Here is a 15,547-nt window from a genome sequence, read left to right as displayed (position 1 = left end):
GGGCGCCGCACCGCGGGTTGTTCCGCTCTCGCCCTACCCAGCGGGTGGCGAGGGCTGCCGGGAAGGAGGCGGTAACATGGCGGCCAGCGGGGAGGGTGACCCGGAGGGCTTGTGCGGTGCGGAGCGGCCGGGGGCGGGCGAGCTGGCCCTGCTCGGCCTGTCGCCCAGCGCTCCCAGCTGTCCGCACGGTGAGCCGGGCGGCGAGGAGGCCGCTCGGGCGGGATGGGGGCGCGGGCCCCGCCGAGGGGAGGAGCGGGGCCGGCCGGGGGCTCTGACGGGCCTGACTGAGGTGGCCGCCGTTCCCGGGGGGATGGGGGTTTGACACCTGCCTGAGCGTCTCTGCTGCTCGTCTGCCGCTGCTCTCGGCTCCCCTGCGAGGGGTTGTGCTTTACGGCAGCCTTCGGTGATGCTTTCTTCTGGAAGCGTGAGACTCGCAGCGGAGGCATTAAAACGGATCTGTTGGTGTCCCCGGTGTCATCGCGTAATTACGTTTGTCGTTTAGGTCCTGCTCTTCTGTTTGTAAAGACCAGCCAAGGAAAAGAGGAAGGAAGAAGATTTTATGCATGTTCAGCTTGTAGGGACAGAAAAGATTGTAACTTTTTCCAGTGGGAAGATGAGAAGGTAAGAGAGCGCTGCTTAAGACTATGGTAAATATGGGCGATTTTTTTCTCTATTTAACAGAAAATGGCGGGGGGGGGGGGGGGGGCGCAGAGAGTATATTTTGTTATGGAAATGCATGGCAATTGCTGTTTTGTAAGCTTTGTCTAATAGTTTGTATTTTGTAGAGCTCTTGTTTCTGTCAGGAGAATGTGTTGCAAGTATAACTTTCAAGGAAGGCTGTGTACATTTTGAGCAAAACTGGCATTTGTTTCTGTATTGCCAAAACACTTAGGTATTTGAGTTACCAAGTTTGTGAATACTATGCAATGTTGAATAAAATAGGACAGTTCTGGTCCCAAGATGTTCTCATCTTCCATGGTTAAGACAGAGAAAATCTGGTGGATACAGGCAAATGGTGGGATATACAGAATAGTGAGATGGCGGGGATCAGTGTGATGCTCAGTAGTCTCGGAATATCTGCAGCAGTTCCTCTTTGTAGAACTTTCGTCAGATAATTGTAGGGTAACAAAATTGGGATTGATATGTATTCATGGAGACCTTGCTGCAGTTTTTGTCCACTACATTTTGTGTTGCTTTTTCTGTTTCCTAAATGAGTATCTTGTGTTGTGGTCATTGTTCTCAGCAGGTTGGCAGGCTGGAATTTAATTGCATTCATAAGCGGTTCATTGCTGGGCTGGTTACTACTGAAAAGTTGCATAAAGAAAAAATGAGGTGGTTAATCACTTGGTTGGGTAGATATACATGGTATTCCTAGTGAAATTTCATTTTAAATTTCACTTGTGTTGTGGTGTCTTTTGTTCTATTGAATTTTACTGTCTCCCCCTTTAAACAAATCAGTTCCATAAGTTTTGCGCAAATGTCTTGAAACTCTATTTACTGTGAAACCCTAAGTATGTTTTGTGGGAAAAAAGTAGAAGACTCAGAGAAGAGCATGTTATTTTAAAATAATCACACACAAAAGACTCGGGCAACATTTCTACTGTCATCAGTTGTTCAGGATCAGATCATAGTTCTTCAGAGGCGATGCAACTGCTGGCATGCATTAATGGAAAGTATACCTCTTTCTATCTTCATCATAATCATGTTTTGAGTTTTTCTCTGAGTATGACGTAGTAGAAGAATGAAATTATTCTATTCATTTTTCGCACAGTTTAAATTCATGAGACTCATGTTGTTTTGCGGCATGCTTCTGTGCTGCCGTCGTGCTTGTTCTTAAGCAACAATCCAAAGAATGTGATAATTTTTCTGCGCAGAGTAACTAAAGGATAAGACCTTTGATGCACCCTTTTTGTTTAATATTGAGATTTAATGTACAATACAGAGCGATATCTGTTTGTTTTGTAACTTTTTATACACATAAATTTTACAGGTATCGGAAACTAGGCTTGTGGCACGTGAAGAATATAATAGAAATCATCAACCGCCTTTTACACATAGGCAGAATGTGGAAAGGTATTGTTAAATATATTTTCTGCACTAAAAATCAAGTAATACAAGTTTAGGTACTCTGAATGTAGAGGTAATATCTCAGGATTCTTTAAAATACAAAAACATACCAGAGGGATTTTTAAGAATAAGAACTCATTGACTGCAATGGGAAAATAGCATGAAACATCTAATTAGAGCACGGTATTTTCAACCCAAGAACTGTTTTGGGTTTTTTTTTTCTGTGTATGTATACTTCTTACATTAGTGCTCATTATGCGCTAACAAGAGGTCAGTACTAGTTTCAGTTCAAACAGTTATTCCTGACTTCAGTCTGCAAAAGTAACAGGTTTAACATTGCTGTATTACCTTTGCTTCTTTTCACAACAAATAATGTCCAAGTTTTCTGTATAAATATACAGGACTGCTTGCTGGTAGTGAATATGGAGTTTTCACTCTCTAATCCAGTTATTTTACAGGGAATCTCAGTATATTTGGCCAGCGTATTATATGCTTTTTAAAGTGTCCTTTGAATATTTTTTCATCAGTATTCATTCACATGTATATAATGGAGTTTTGCAAGAGCAATTTAAACTACATTGCTTGTTTAAAGGCCTGAACTCTTAAAAAATATGAAACCGCCTTCATAGTTCCCCTTCATATATTTTATAGAAGCTTTTTTAAAGTTTGTTCCCTATTGTCTTTTGTATTTAAAGGTACAAGAATTTTGTTCTGTTGCCATTATCGAAGAGGAGGTTTTGCCAGGAATGCCAGCAATTGCTGTTTCCAGCTGAATGGGAAAAACACTTGGATCACCAGTTCCTGTGTAATATCTCCATTGCCCAGTTAAAAAGTCCCAGTCAACTTCTGTATCCACTGGAGAATAAAAAAACAAATGCACAGTATTTATTTGCAGACAGAAGTTGCCAGTTCCTACTGGATCTTATTATTGATTTAGGATTCAGACGAGTGCTCTCTGTTGGAACACCCAGGTACATCAGTGAGAATTGTTACACTTTCAAATAATATTTCTCTCAACACTGTGCAGCTTACTAATATATAAATAATCAAGGATTCTCCCATAATAAGAGGTTCACCATGCTTTAGCTGGTTGGGATTACCCAAGCGTCTAGTGGGGTCTTTGAGCTCGTAAGGTACAGGAGAAGACTGTGGCTAAACTGACAGTAACACACATACACACTTTAAATGCCCCGCTTTGTTTCTTACAGAAGTGGCAATGAGTTTCTTTGCTTATGTTTGGGTTTTTTTGTCCATGGTGATCCAGTAGGCTCCAGTGACTTTTCATCTTTTAAGACTAACATATTTTTCTAACTTTGAATATTAGCTAAGTGGAATCATCCAAATTCAGATTACTCCATTTTCTCTATCTGTTTGGTTTTAGGTTTAGTAAAGTACGAGGCATTCATGTCTTGCAAGATTATTTCTGAAGCCAATGATTATGTGTTAAATTTCTTTGCTCCAATTATACTTCAGGCTTCATGAAATGATCCAGTCAAAAGCATCACAAGGAGAAGATTTCAGGGTTAGAAGCCTTCTGCTAGATATTGATTTCAGGTAGGTTTTGACAAATGTTTATCTGTCTGAAAAGTATGTACAAAGATTTGTGTTCTTATTGCTTTAAAAGATAAATTGGTGGTTGTTTTCCCTTTCCTGTCTCTGCATCTCTGTTCCTGCACACATACACAAGTGACATCCAGTTTATGAGAAAAGTAATTATGCTTAATAATTCCCAGTATTGGTATGTGTTGTCAGTAATCGGAACCCAAAGATGTTGTTTTTCTTAAGGCCTTGTTTTCACTGTAAATGCCCCTTAGGGCAGGCAAGAAGTTGTTTATATTTTTCTACCACTATTAAAACTTGTTTTACAGGTATTCACAGTTTTACACAGAGGATGAATTCTGCCACTACAACATGTTTAATCATTATTTTTTTGGTGGAGAGGTAAGGCCAAGTATTTCTTGAGTACTTTGTAAGGAAGTACATGTTGTTGATGCAGAATTTTGTAAGAAAGTCATGGCTAGTCTAGTAGAAAACAACTATCGTGAGACAAAAATGATCAACAGTACTGGAAATCAAAGAGTAACAGTGCCTCTTCAGGAATTTTTTCCCCACTTGATTCAAAGATAAAGTTGCCTATTAATTTTATGCTAACTAATGTTACTTACACACATTAACTGCTGCTTTTATTAAAATGACAGCTTGGTGTGAGTTGTTGCATTATATAAGTATTCATTAGCCTTCTTCCTGTGTTGTTACAACAGAATTAATTGTTTTATTCCCAGCCTTTAGAGACCCAGTAGATGCCATGGGACTTGTTCACTGGTACTTGAGGTGGGAGGGAAGAGGCTGTTTTTCTGCTTTGTTCCAGGCAATCAAGGTCAAAAGGTTAACCTTGTCATAAAATGAGGTTGAATTAGTGTAATTGTTAAAGAAAATGCTGATTTTCTTTTTAAATGTCACATTGAGTGCTTAATTTTGAGTTTATTAGGTAACCTGCAGCTGTAGTTGGACATTTATTGTAGCTTTGTACAGAGAATCACAGTGTAATTCAATTCCAAACATTAATTTCAAACATTTATCCCAATAGTATACTCACTCTTTGCTCTTCCACTGCCATTATTAGTAAGCCACCACTGAGTTGCATAAACATGCTTATTGCAATACCTTTCGTACTATGTAGGTAATTTTCAGATTTTTTCCATTCTAAAGGCTAATTTTGAATGGTATCTGGAAAATAAAAAGAATTATCTAGAATGAAATGGGAGGCTGGTCTGAAAGCCTTACCTTTGAATGCTTTTAATCCATTACTGTATTCAAGTTTTGTATTTTTCAATTAAAACAAAAGACTGTTCATCTGCATTATAAACACTGTAGCGTTCTTTTCAAGGTGTGAAAAGGTGACATCTGTAGTGGTACTGTGTTGCAGCGTATTCAAGGACTGAATTGCAGCGCTTTTGAATGTGTATTTGTGTTAAAAATCTGGTTGTGGAATGCAGTTGAATCTAAGTAATAGATGCGAGAACACTGCAAGACGGCGGTGAATACATACCTTTTTACATTTCCTTCAATAATATTGAGTCCAGGTTAGATTGCTAAAATTTGAACACAATGTATTTTTATAACCAATGTGGATTCAACTGGTTTGCAGGGGACTGAATTTTTTCGCATTACTTTGATAGTGCTTTACAGAATAAAACTAAAGTTAAAGGGCATGAATAAAATGTATTCTGAGCCTGAACTTTGCTTTCTTGCTATGAATAACATCTTTTTTCCAAGTAAAATTTAGTACCCTTAGGAAGCTTGAACTGCATCTGCCCTTGATACATTTTCTCTAACTGAACAGGGCACTTGTTTTCAGTGCTTCAAATCTAGTTGGTTTTTTTTGAATGCCACACAAGAGGAAATTCACCTCCACAAGAGGAAGTAACTTCCGTCTCCAAAGTTGAAACTTCTAAAATAATAAATTATAAGGACAATATTTTTACAGTTCCAGTTCTTGAATCTATATTTCTGAAATTAACCTCTGTTTCTTATAGGCTGCACATGAAGCTTGTAGGAAATTCTTACATCAAGACAATGGTGGAAGAGTCATTATGGTAACTGATCCCCCATTTGGAGGTTTAGTGGGAGCACTGGCTGCTAGTTTTAAAAAACTGATGGCAATGTGGAAGGAGACAGGAAAAGAAGGTATGTATTACAACTGTGATTCTTGCTACTTGGGTGAATGTGAACACACGTTATAATTTTTAAAGATGAACTACTATATATCTAATTTACTCTCCTGATACTTTTAGTTTAATAATACCGAATTCTCTAAGTCTCTCTCAGAAACTTTGCAATTAAAATGGACTTTAAAGGTAGAGAAGAATAAGCTGTCAAACCAGTACCATTTTTTACCAACCTAGGCGGGTGACAAGAGCTGTTAGCTAAGTGGAGCTTACAGCTCTGCATATATAAAATATGCCAAAACTTTGTCGCCTAAAGGAACTAGTTTTTAAGCCCAGCATGTCGTTACATATACATGTATTCAGAATGTTTACTGTAAATTTTTCATGCTTCATGTACCTTGTTTTTCTTTAATGTACATCTTTTCATTATTAGGTCATAACAACCAAGAGATGCCCATGTTCTGGATATTTCCATACTTCTTTGAGTCTCGTATTCTTGAATTTTTCCCAAGCTTCAGTATGATGGATTACCAGGTAAGACTGAACCCAGTGAATCTGCTGTATTTCAGTCATGTGCAATGGGAACAGGAATATGAATGAAAGCAGATATAATGGTAGCACTAGTCTGTAGATGGGCTGCCTTCTTGAACTTCAGTTTTGACTTGGAGGTACTGCAAACCCTGTGGTGCTCATCATGTGAAGCCCAGATTCTGTATTTGTATTAGTCACACCTTTGACAACTTTGTCACACTCTGACAGTTTATACATATCTTTTAACTTACTGTTATCTGTCCATTAACTCATATCTTCTGCCGGGTTTTCAGTTGTGGTGGGTTGACCCTGGCTGGATGTCAGGTGCCCACCAAAGCTGTTCTATCACTCCCCCCTCCTCAACTGGACGGGGGAGAGAAAATATAACAAAGAGCTTGTGGGTCGAGATAAGGACAGGAGAGATCACTCACCAATTACTGTCACAGGCAAAACAGACTCAGCTTGGGAAAATTAACTCACTTTATTACAAATCAACCAGAGTAGGGTAATGAGAAATAAAACCAAATCTCAAAACACCTTCCCTCCACCCCTCCCTTCTTCCCAGGCACAACTTCACTCCCGGATTCTCTACCAACCCCCCCCAGCGGCACAGGGGGGCAGGGATGGGGTTTACAGTCAGTTCATCACATGTTATTTTCTGCCACTTCATCCTCCTCAGGGGGAGGACTCATCATACTCTTCTCCTGCTCCAGCGTGGGGTCCCACCCGTGGGAGATGGTCCTCCACGAACTTCTCCAGCGTGGGTCTGTGATGGGTTGACCCTGGCTGAACACCAGGTGCCCACCAAAGCCGTTCTATCACTCCCCCATCCTCAGCTGGATAGGGGAGAGAAAATATAACAAAAGGCTCGCGGGTCGAGGTAAGGACAGGAGAGATCATTCACTATTACCGTCACGGGCAAAACAGACTCAGTTTGCAAAATTAACTCAATTTATTACAAATCAACCAGAGCAAGGTAATGAGAAATAAAATGAAATCTCAGAACACCTTCCCACCACCCCTCCCTTCTTCCCGGGCACAACTACCCTCCCGGATTTCACCACCAAGCCCCCCCAGTGGCACAGGGGGACAGGGATGGGGGTTTATGGTCATCACACGTTATTTTCTGCCGCTTCACCTCCTCAGGACGAGGGCTGATCACACTTCCCCTGCTCCAGCGTGGGGTCCCACCCACGGGAGACAGTCCTCCACGAACTCCTCCAACGTGGGCCATTCCCACGGGCTGCAGTTCTTCACGAACTGCTCCAGCATGGGTCCATTCCACGGTGTGCAGTCCTTCAGGAGCACACTGTTCCAGCGCGGGTCCCCCACGGGGTCACAAGTCCTGCCAGAAAACCTGCTCCTTGGGCTCCTCTCTCCACAGATCCGCAGGTCCTGCCAGGAGCCTGCTCCAGCGCGGGGTTCCCACGGGGTCACAGCCTCCTTCGGGAACCCACCTGCTCCGGCGTGGGGTCCTCCACGGGCTACAGGTGGAGATCTGCTCCACCGTGGACCTCCCTGGACTGCAGGGGGACAGCCTGCCTCACCAGGGTCTTCACCACGGGCTGCAGGGGAATCTTCGCTCCGGCGCCTGGAGCATCTCCTCCCCCTCCTTCTGCACTGACCTTGGTGTCCGCAGGCTTGTTTCTCTTACATGTTCTCACTCCTCACTCCGGTGGCAGTTTCTCTCCGTCCCAACTTTTTTTTCCGTCTTAAAAATGTTATCACAGAGGCGTTACCACTATCACTGATTGGCTCGGCCTTGGCCAGTGGCGGGTCCGTCTTAGAGCCGGCTAGTATGGGCTCGCTCTCTCTCGAGCACAGGGGAAGCTTCCAGCAGCTTCTTACAGAAGCCACCCCTGTAACCCCCCCCCCCCCCCCCGCTACCAAAACCTCGCCAAACAAAACCAATACAGGGTCCTTCCCATGGGCTGCAGTTCTTCACGAACTGCTCCAGCATGGGTCCTTTCCACAGCGTGCAGTCCTTCAGGAGCACACTGCTCCAGCATGGGTCCCCCACGGGGTCACAAGTCTTGCCAGAAAACCTGCTCCGTGGGCTTCTCTCTCCACAGATCTGCAGGTCCTGCTAGGAGCCTGCTCCAGCGCAGGGTTCCCATGGGTTCACAGCCTCCTTCGGGAACCCACCTGCTCTGGCGGCGGGTCCTCCACGGGCTGCAGGTGGATATCTGCTCCACCGTGGACCTCCAGGGGCTGCAGGGGGACAGCCTGCCTCACCATGGTCTTCACCACGGGCTGCAGGGGAATCTCTGCTCTGGCGCCTGGAGCATTTCCTCGCCCTCCTTCTTCACTGACCTTGGTGTCTGCACGGTTGTTTTCTCTTACATGTTCTCACTCTTCTCTCCAGCTGCCCTTTCTGTCTGTCCCAACTTTTTTTCCCCTTCTTAAAAATGTTATCACAGAGGCGTTACCCTATTGCTGATTGGCTCAGCCTTGGCCAGCAGCGGGTCCATCTTAGAGCTGGCTGGTATTGGCTTTCTTGAACACAGGGGAAGCTTCCAGCAGCTTCTTACAGAAGCCACCCCTGTAGCCCCCCCTGCTACCAAAACCTTGCCACATAAAGCCAATACGTGCCTAACCATGCCATTGTATTTAATTCTCATTACTGAAATCCCTTCTTACCAACACTTACAACTGAAACTACATAATTAAGCCACTTTTATACCCAACATACAGATTTATACATTCTTATTAATTACTATCCCCTGTTGTTTGAGAGATAGAGATTCCATGGGCTTCTTCCACTCCTCCAGATGTTCACACACAGGTTATGACTTGGGCACCATCCATCAAGATGAGTGGTCAGGACAGGAGAAGCAGTATGTTTGATCGTTGGGCACCAACACCGGCTTGGTTTGGGTCACCGATGCACTTGTCTGGTTCCTTGTGAAGTTCGCTCCTCTGCAGTTCAGGTCATTCCTGCTACATTACTTCCTATAACACACAACTCACATCATAGATTATTTTTCCCCCAAGGTTAAATGTCCTTGAGGCACACACTGGGTCTCCCCATCCTTCTGCATTACCCACCAAGTACACCCAGGTCCCTGTTCGGGCACCAAAAAGGACTGTGGTGGGTTGACCCTGGCTGGATGCCAGGTGTCCACCAAAGCCGCTCTATCACTCCCCCTTCTCAGCTGGACAGGGGGGAGAAAATATAACAAAAGGCTCGTGGGTCAAGATAAGGACAGTTTAATAAAGTGATAGCAAAGGAAAACAAATGATGTTATTCTCTACTTCCCATCAGCAGGCGATGTCCAGCCACTTCCTCGGAAGCAGGGTTTCAGTACGCCTAGTGATTGCTCCAGAAGACAAAAATGCCCCCATTCTGTCTCCCTTACTTAGCTTTTATATCTGAGCTGACGTCATATGGTATGGAATATCTGTTTGGTTAGTTTAGGTCAGCTGTCCTGGTTATGTCCCCTCCCAAGATCTTGCCCTGCCCCAGCCTGCCATTGAGGGGGGGCAAAAATGTTGAAGAGACAGCCTTGATGCTGTGCCAGCACTGCTCAGCAGTAGCCAAAACGCTGGTGTGTTATCAACACCTTTCTAGCTACTGATGCAGACGACAGTGCTATGAGGGCTGCTATGGGGAGTATTAACTTCATCTCAGCCAGACCCAATACATCAGTGTGACAAAATTTGCAGGTGCAAAATTTCGACAGGTGCATATTGCGGAGGTGAGAGTTAACTCTAAGAAAGAGTGTTTCATTCTTCCCAGATGTTGAAATGTCAGTAGCGTGGTGGGTAATGTCCAGCCCTGGTCCAAAAAAAATTTAAGGTCTTTCATGTCTAAAACTGCTGGGACCAGAGTAGAATTACAACAATGGAAGATTTTGGAATTATGTAATAAATGAAGTTGTCAGTGATAAAGCAATAATCAGTCATCAACTTCTCCAGTATTGTATCCATTCTGTAAGTTGTTTAAGAATGCATGCATCAGTGACTTTTGAGAGCTTAGTCATGGGTATTCATGGTGTTAAAGGTTTATTTTCTCATATAACAACTCTGCATAAAGTTTGATGTGGGTGTTCTGAACAACGTATTTGTGTCTTGTAGAATGGAAATTTGTGCTAGGCTAGACTCTGCATTCCTGCTAGGGCTCAGAGATGAGAATTTTTTGTGACAAGTCTCTGAAGGCAGTGCTGGAAACAGCAGGGATGATTGGATTTGCAACTTTGTAATTATTCTGAGATTAAGATGCATGTCAGCTCTGGTAGTGCCAGATAGACCAAATGGTATAGTTCCATTTTTTTTGATGGGTTGCTCTTTTGTAGGACAACTGCAGTGTTATTTTAGATATCCCATGCAAAAGAGCAAAAAGGGGTAAGTAAAACAGGGTTATTGTAGTACTGGGAACTTAGTTTCTTGAGTATAGCCTGATATTATGGTTGCACAAATTTAAAAATCGGTGAGACAGAATACTTGCTGTAGAATTTGTAATCTAATTTGGGGTTAGAGTATTTTATATAAAAATTAAAATTTCATAAGGCACATATAAAGATGATAAATATGTAAACAGTTCTGCCTGTGCTTAGCATTCAGTTTAAGACTCTTTTTCTATGGTTTTATTTTTCTAGGTAGACTATGATAATCATGCACTTTATAAACACGGCAAGACAGGTCGTAGACAGTCTCCTGTCCGTATCTTCACGAACCTCACCCCAAGTATGATTGTACTTCCTGTAGAAGAGGGTTATAGGTAAGATGTGTTAACGCTCAAGTGGCTGAAAGAGCGCGTTTGTTCTTAATTACGGCATGACGTCTCTAAAGGATATTGGGATAGTGCTGTTCAGTATCATCATGCCTAACTTTTGGATGCCAGGCTCAAGAGCCTCATTTGTCTGTCTCATTCTAAGGTTGCGTGTTCTATAAACAATGTGTAGGAGAGCTGGGCACCTAAAAAGAAAGTACATTTTCCAGTGTGGAATGATGACATTTCTCAGCTTGTCTGTAGGGAATGTGTACACCTATGAGAGATTTACAGCTATGCCTGATAATCAGCTTGGTTGAGACAGTAGTCAATAAAATGAACACTAAGAGAAGCATCAAGGACAAAGGAATCGATTTGGTTTGATTTACTGCTGATAGTGTTGCTAATTTGAATTCAAGCACCTGAATTTTACTATTTGGATGTACTGTGTCTAAAAGATTATGAAGCTCTGGGCCTAAGTGGTAATTTTATGCCAAAACCAACATCTTTAATTTAGCAAAGTGATTTTGCAATCCTTGTATTTATTGTTGAGTTTGTATAAAACTAATTTATATTGCTTTGTGAGCAAATAGTGGACTAGTACATTTATAATTATTTTTTTTCCCAGGTTTTGCACTATATGTCAGCGGTATGTTAGTTCTGGTAACCAGCACTGTGAGATATGCAATTCATGTACATCAAAAGTAAGTATTTTCTGGATTGTAGTTTTAGCAGTAGTCAGATAGTAATTTCTGTAATACCTGCTCTGGTAAAAACCTATTCTGATACTGATTTCCTTGGGAAACCCCAAAGAGTTCAGTTTTGTAGACTCATTATTAACTTCAGAGGACATCATTCATAACCCACTGGAAGTCAATTTCTCTTTCCCTGATTCCTTTGTGTTGGAAAGAAGACAGGAAAAGTTTGCTGCTTGCCACTTACACCATACCTTATTCATCAGCAGTCTGTTGACACATACATTTCTTCTTATGTTTCGGAAGTTGTAGAACTTGCCAATTTCGAAATGCAGCCATTTTGCTGCGATTGTCACAGATTCTCAGGACTGCTGTTTCTAAGTTACAGTCCTTTCTACAGAGGACCTGTTTCCATAAATAATGGGGACCATACATCAGTGGTTCAGTTTTAAGATAGCATCAGTGGTTTTTTTTTAAAACAAACAAACAATGCATTTATTCATCTTTTGTAGGATGGTAGACGATGGAAACATTGTGTTCTTTGCAAAAAATGTGTAAAACCCTGTAAGTACAGAAAAATACTTTTCTAAATAAAAGTACACTTATTGTTTAACCTGTAGTCCAAAGAAACTGAGATTACAAACCGGAAGAGAAAATACTCTGTAAAAGAAATAAAATGTGATCATTCAGAAGACATAGAGTAAAGGAAAAATCTCAGTTTCACACGAGTAGCCATTCGATAACTTATGTTTATTTGCACTGTGTGGAAACATGATAAATTCTTGTCAAGGCATACTAAATCCCATTTGTATTTGTTATGGGAAAACTTAAATATTTTGATTTGTCATATAAGTGTTTTCTGGTTTTGTAGACCTTTTCATTAGAATTTCATAAACAAATACGCAATTACTAACATGTTTGAGAGGGCATGATCAAATTATGTTTCATACACAAATGAAGTTGTATTTATAGCTGTGTTTAAATAGCTGAAGCAAATAATTTTTGTTACTGATACAGAAATTGCAGTTTGTAAGTCCATTTTAACATCTGGACTATTTTTCATGTTAAGATCACATAGATGATAATAATTCTAATGGCAAAATAATTCAGTTATATTGAAATAGTTACACAGTGTATCTAATGAAGAAGCACCTGGCTGCCTTATGAAATGTGGTAACGCACCGGAAACTGACTACATCCACCTCTGTAAAACTAAAACAAAATCAAAAACCTGGTAATAGAGCCTGTATTTAAAGCTTGGTGTCAGAATGATCATTCTAAACCTTTTCAAGCTCATAAATCATGTTCCTTGTTTTGCAGCTTGGTTTCACTGTAATAATTGCAACTGCTGTGCTCTTCAAAACCACACTTGTGAGAAGACTGATGCTGGCTGTTTTGTTTGTGGCAAGGCAGGTCACAAGCGCAGTACCTGTCCCAGTCTCTCCAGCACCAGAACAGCTTGCCAGTAAGTGTGATATTGCATTAATATAATAAAAGATAGCACTCACATGAGATTAGATCTTATTTCACAGAAACAATTTAGAAAGAGATGATTTTTGGCTTTGGGTGCTGATGTCAGCTTTCACTATTGCCCGCTTGCTGTATAGCTGGGGAGTATATACTGAAGGGAGGATATGATAAAAACCAGGCAGGTCACTTACTGTGGCTCCCAATTCCTTAACTGTGGCTTTTCTTTCAAAACTGATTTATATGTATCCCAAACTGGGTGAATGGTGCATGGGGATAGCTCTGTCAAGAAGATTCAGTATTAAAGTAATGAAGCACTTTTATCCCTATCAGATTCCTCATGAAAGGGCAAAGAAAAGAGTCACAACACTTTTTATTGCTTCCTGGCTCTTTTGCTGTGTTGCGGCATCTTTTTCTTTTTTCCTTCTGGTGTTTCAGGTGATCTCTGTAGTATGGTCTAAATCTCTACCATGTAAGATCTGCGTTAATGAGAGTCACATTAAGTACTTCTATTCTGCCATGATTGTGCTTCTGTAACATACACAAGCACATACTTGTATATATCAAAAGACAAAAAACAATGGTGTGTGATGGTCTTCAGATGGATCTAACTGAAAAGAGGAAAGGGGATTTGCTAAGAGATGATCCAGCAGTTGGCTCAGTCTTTCCAGTTTGGGATAGTTGACCCGCACTTTTGTAACTTCCTCTCCAGAGTGCATGGGTTTGTTTGTGATTCTTGACTTGAGTGTCTGTAGCAGTGGAAATACAAATCTTCCCTCCTAAAAGACCTCTGTTGCATAGTGAGGTTCAGATAGTTAACCTCCTGGATCAGCATCAAGAGATTCATCAGATACCTGCTGGATGGTAGAGGACTACAGCTATATTGCTTCATGTCCTGCTGTGACATTGATCTGAGTTTGGGTTATGAAGTATTAGAGAAAAAAGCTAGCAATATTTCATTTTACATATCTCTCTTAAAAATTCCCTCCTTTAATGTTTTTTTTCTTTGCTTAAAATGTAAGAAGGATACTAAAAGAAATTCATGAAACCTCATGTTTCTTCCGTCAAGTAAGACATTATTCTGTCCATTGTAGTGGAACGGTTTAGTCCTTTCAGGCCATCAGTTATTTCTTTTGCTGATTTATTGCAGAAGATAACTTTGTTTTCTTTTTCTAATAAAAACACCTGTATGCTTTATTTGTTAAAAATTATTCCATGTTTTGTGCTATGAAATACATCCTTTCTCAGAGACCGAGAACAATCCATTTGCCAGTTATATTTAGGTCCTGTATTATTTGCAGGAGTCTTCATAATGTTGTTAAACCTGATGTAGTTTCTTCTAAGCCTTTCTGTTATATATTCATGCATTATATATTGAGCATGAAAGTCTGTATGTGCTTTTTTTGTAGTGGGTGAGTGGCCTTTCTTAAGTTTTCCACATCCATTTAAAGGTAAACACTGAATAAGTACATAAATGAAAATTAATGGCAGTAAAGTGAACAAACAGTTTTAGGAAGATTAAATGTCATAACATTGTAAGATGGAATGTTCCTTGTACTTTTTGTGACAGTACTTCTGAGTTCATACACTTACATGGACAGATTATTTAAAATACCAGCAAATGTAGAAGTACCTTCTCCATTTTATTCTAATCTTTATGTTCCTTTTTTGCTTTACAGAGCTGATGAAAAGCAAAAGCAGAAAACTCTAAAGAGGGTAAAGATGGGCATCTGTAAAAGAACAGCTATGAAGCACACCATATTCTTCAGGAAGAAAGTAAAGAATAAGAAAAAAAAAGACGTGACTTTACTTTCTGATACATAGTTGTTAATATTTTTTTTGATGGCCAGCCTTTGATTCCATTTTCTAAAAATGTTAGTATTAACATCCAAAATAAAACCGGATTGAATAAAAGGGACAATATTTTTATTATACATCATTACTGGCACAGAAGACCTGCTAAGTAAACCATACACTTACCATGTATTTGTATAATTAACAGTTTTGTGTGTTTAGGATTAGCTATTTGTCTGATTTAGTGGGAGTCTGAAGTGAAGGGAGGAGTACTGCTGAGAGGTGAGGTGTTGCTGGGTGCTGTGGTTTTGCGGTAGGTATCAGGGGACTTGGGGCAAATGGGGAAGTGAGGTTGGGTGACGGGAAGGCACAAATTGTTAGGAATCCACTCTCTGTTAGTTCCAGTCCTCTCACAGAATGGCTTTGGGTTTTTTTTTTAATATTCTCTCCAGATGGAAAAACGCTTAAGAGCAAGAAAATAAAAGGTACTTCAGAAGCTTAGTAAGTGGAAAAAAATGACTTTGTAAGTGTGTTTAAAGTACTTCCACACGTTAAATAAAAAAAAAAACAAACCACATTAGTTTTAGTGTTTTGGATTGGCACTGCTGCCGGGT

At 40.9% G+C, this 15,547-nt stretch overlaps 1 protein-coding gene across 3 annotated transcripts; it reads left to right on the top strand.

Annotated features, from left to right (window-relative positions):
- The first annotated feature begins 53 nt into the window (after positions 1-53).
- On the top strand, positions 54-15,460 carry ZCCHC4 (zinc finger CCHC-type containing 4). Of its 3 annotated transcripts, XM_049795403.1 has the most exons (13): positions 54-188; positions 503-621; positions 1,991-2,073; positions 2,763-3,038; positions 3,541-3,621; positions 3,936-4,008; positions 5,604-5,754; positions 6,169-6,269; positions 10,865-10,986; positions 11,606-11,681; positions 12,185-12,236; positions 12,993-13,137; positions 14,819-15,460. In XM_049795403.1, exons 1-13 carry the CDS (start codon positions 77-79, stop codon positions 14,961-14,963), a joined length of 1,536 nt encoding a protein of 511 aa, XP_049651360.1. In that variant the 5' UTR covers positions 54-76; the 3' UTR covers positions 14,964-15,460. The 3 variants fall into 3 exon arrangements, with proteins under 3 accessions (XP_049651360.1, XP_049651369.1, XP_049651380.1); XM_049795412.1 differs by lacking the exons at positions 11,606-11,681; positions 12,185-12,236; positions 12,993-13,137; positions 14,819-15,460 and adding an exon at positions 6,980-7,146 and having other exon boundaries at positions 10,865-10,953; XM_049795423.1 differs by lacking the exons at positions 10,865-10,986; positions 11,606-11,681; positions 12,185-12,236; positions 12,993-13,137; positions 14,819-15,460 and adding an exon at positions 6,946-7,129.
- Positions 15,461-15,547: the final 87 nt, after the last annotated feature.

This window comes from Accipiter gentilis, chromosome 3 (assembly GCF_929443795.1).
Source record: "Accipiter gentilis chromosome 3, bAccGen1.1, whole genome shotgun sequence".
NCBI classification, from domain to species: domain Eukaryota; kingdom Metazoa; phylum Chordata; class Aves; order Accipitriformes; family Accipitridae; genus Astur; species Astur gentilis.
The sequence above is the reverse complement of the archived record's forward strand: the minus strand, read 5'-3'. Positions and strand labels throughout refer to the sequence as shown.

Coding starts and splice junctions, on each gene's coding strand:
- ZCCHC4 (XM_049795403.1), top strand. CDS start 77: ATGGCGGCCAGCGGGGAGGGTGACCCGGAGGGCTTGTGCGGTGCGGAG. Junction 6,270..10,864: donor TCAGTATGATGGATTACCAG/GTAAGACTGAAC, acceptor TTATTTTTCTAG/GTAGACTATGATAATCATGC. Junction 12,237..12,992: donor CAAAAAATGTGTAAAACCCT/GTAAGTACAGAA, acceptor CTTGTTTTGCAG/CTTGGTTTCACTGTAATAAT.